This window comes from Pinus tabuliformis, chromosome Q (genome assembly GCF_031772625.1).
Source record: "Pinus tabuliformis cultivar Carrire ecotype Pingquan chromosome Q, CPIR1, whole genome shotgun sequence".
Taxonomy (NCBI): Eukaryota; Viridiplantae; Streptophyta; class Pinopsida; order Pinales; family Pinaceae; genus Pinus; species Pinus tabuliformis.
Window position 1 is genome coordinate 429,307,591 of NC_142296.1, and position 2,759 is coordinate 429,310,349.

Genomic DNA, 2,759 nt, shown 5'->3' on the forward strand with positions numbered 1-2,759 from the left:
CTGTCCCCTGAGCTTTATTAAAGTTCATATAATATTCTTTCTTCTCTTTCTCTGCCACTTACATCAAAGGAAATGTTTTACATCAAAGGAAATGTTTTACATAACCCTGATGCAATCTGTCTCATAAGCCCAATGAAGCAATTTGTCTCATAAACAAATAAGCTACATCAACAAGAAGAAACAATCTGTGAATCTGTCCCATAGACTCTGGATGAAAAAAGCAATCTGTCCCCTGAGCTTTATTAACGTTCATATAATATTCTTTCTTCTCTTTCTCTGCCACTTAATTTGAGAATTTGAAAGAGCATTTACAAAAATCATGGTAATTGATAAAAGTAGATCATGTTAATTGATAAAAGTAATAAATTCAAGTTAATAAAAAATGAAGGTAATTGAATTTGTCAATAAAATAAATAAAAGTTCAAATAAATTGCTACTGATGGGCAGTAGCTAAGGCCACCAAACGTTGTTGAATTCATAGGCTTGCAAAACGCTGCAACTTATTCTTGTCTTACAGTTGGGTGGCTTTGGTATTGAAATTGTCCGCATTAATCTTCCCTCGTCACTGCATATATGTACTTCCAGTTTCCTCTCATCCCACACAATGTAGCGGCTGCCGTTTACCCATATTTTACATTTAACAATTTCCGGGGGGAAATCCAGATGCCATTCATGCCATTCATATCCATCTTTGCCCACACCCCCGCCTTCATTTAACTTCCATATTTTGATTTTGTAATCAGCATTGCGGGTAGTGCCGGCTACTACCAATCGCCCATTGGTATCAAATCCAGCGAACCTGAACCATCGGTATCGACGTACCTGCGGCATTTGCATGATTTTCCAGGTCATGTCTGCAACCGTCAATACTGCCAAGCGGTCGTGTACACCCAAGAAATGGCGCCAGTAAAACTTTCCTCCACGGTGAACACCCGAGCCGTGAGGCTGTATATAGCGAGAGACACGAGTGTAAACCCTAGTCCATACATCGGTTTCTGAGTCGTAAATCTCCATCGCTATTTTATGAATCCCTGCGGATCGGTCGTCGCAATGTCCGCCCACTATGACTGTGCAGCGCCTGATAGAAACATCAAATGCCATCGCAGTGAAAAACATATATAACGGACGTTGACCTTCACGAGAAGGCAGGGTGAGGCGTCTCCAAGTCCCCGTAGCTGGATTGCTCAAGTAAAGATCCGGATTGCTTTTAAAGGTGTCTTCCGCAAGAATGGAGCACAAGACGCTTTTGCTAACCTCCATAACGATAGCCTCCAAAGGAATTCTGTAAATTTGTGAACCATTTCCTTCTATAACCCAGGTTCCCCGACCAGTTTCCCTTTCCCATTCCTCTGCCTCGCCCATATGCCAGTAGAGGTGCAGGAGAAACCCAGGATCAGAACGCAATGGCAAGTTTGGATCCATTACTTGAAGAGGGTTAGGGTTACCCATAAATGACGACAGCACATAATTCCATCGTTTACACACAGGCTTCAGACCCACAATATTCCGAAGAGGCAACCTTGCTAAAATCATAAACAACATATCTTCTGGAAGATTTTGCCAGATATTTACTTCCATGTCTAACCAGGACACCAATTACAAACAACAATTCTCACAGGGCCAGCCAACTGTACTTGACACCAATTACAAACAACAATTCTCACAGGGCCAGCCAACTGTGCTTGACACCAATTAAAAACAACAATTCTCACAGGGCCAGCCAACTCTGTTTGACACCAATTAAAAACAACAATTCTCACAGGGCCAGACAACTCTGCTTGATGCCAATTCAAAAACTACAAATTTCAGACCGTTTCATACATATATGTATATGTTCACCAACTAAAACCTAAATTTATGCCACCATGTTTTTAAAATTATTTTGCCTAATGCATGTTCCCTGATACTTTTCATGTGACTTTCTTTTATGAAGCCATACTAATTATTACTTTCTAAATATATATATCACTAATTCTTCTAATTTAATATCACACCTGTTATAATATTTGTACCTGTGACTTCCTTTTCTCAATTAACATCACCTGTGTTGCGATAATTTCCTTTCTAAATTAGTGTTATTGCATTAAATCATTTTTTTTATTTTTAGCTAAATTAAATTGTGATATATTTAGTTTTATAAATAAAACAATTTACTCGTTTTAAATATTACTAAGATGGGTGATGAGGTGCATTTCATTTGGTTAGGTAGGTGAAAGTCACTAGTTGGAAATTTCTGGGAGATTTTGATTACATATTTAAACCTGCATTCATCTCACATACAATTTAACAAAAATATTCTCAAATTAATAATTAATAATATTTTTAATTATAATTTGTTTTGAATTATAATTAATAATATTTTCTAAAAAATATGATTTAATGATATATTTTTAATAAATATAATTTATTTATTTATTTTGAAATTTATTTTTAATTTCATTAAATATATTTTAATAAAGGTGTTTATATAAAAAAGAGTGGGATTTTAGAGTCTTGCTTTTATGAAAAATTATTTGTAAAGTTGTGATTAAATTTATTATGTTATTGCATTTTATAAATGGAGATTTGTGATTATTCTTATTATTAAAAAGATTTTTTAGCCATTTAACATAGTCATTTGTGAAACCATTTAACTTATATCACTGAGTTAATATTATATTTATTAATCAAAAAATATAAAACACATATACTCTAATTTATTTTCTATAAAATTTAATTTTGTTATTATATTTATGTTACATATCATTTTCACCTTAAAT

At 34.4% G+C, this 2,759-nt stretch overlaps 1 protein-coding gene across 1 annotated transcript; it reads right to left on the minus strand.

Annotated features, from left to right (window-relative positions):
- Positions 1 to 450: 450 nt before the first annotated feature.
- Positions 451 to 1,578, minus strand: LOC149220056 (uncharacterized). The gene has a single exon (XM_089386989.1). The coding sequence runs from the start codon at positions 1,576 to 1,578 to the stop codon at positions 451 to 453; it is 1,128 nt and encodes a 375-aa protein (XP_089243115.1).
- Positions 1,579 to 2,759: the final 1,181 nt, after the last annotated feature.

Coding starts and splice junctions, on each gene's coding strand:
- LOC149220056 (XM_089386989.1), bottom strand. CDS start 1,578: ATGGAAGTAAATATCTGGCAAAATCTTCCAGAAGATATGTTGTTTATG.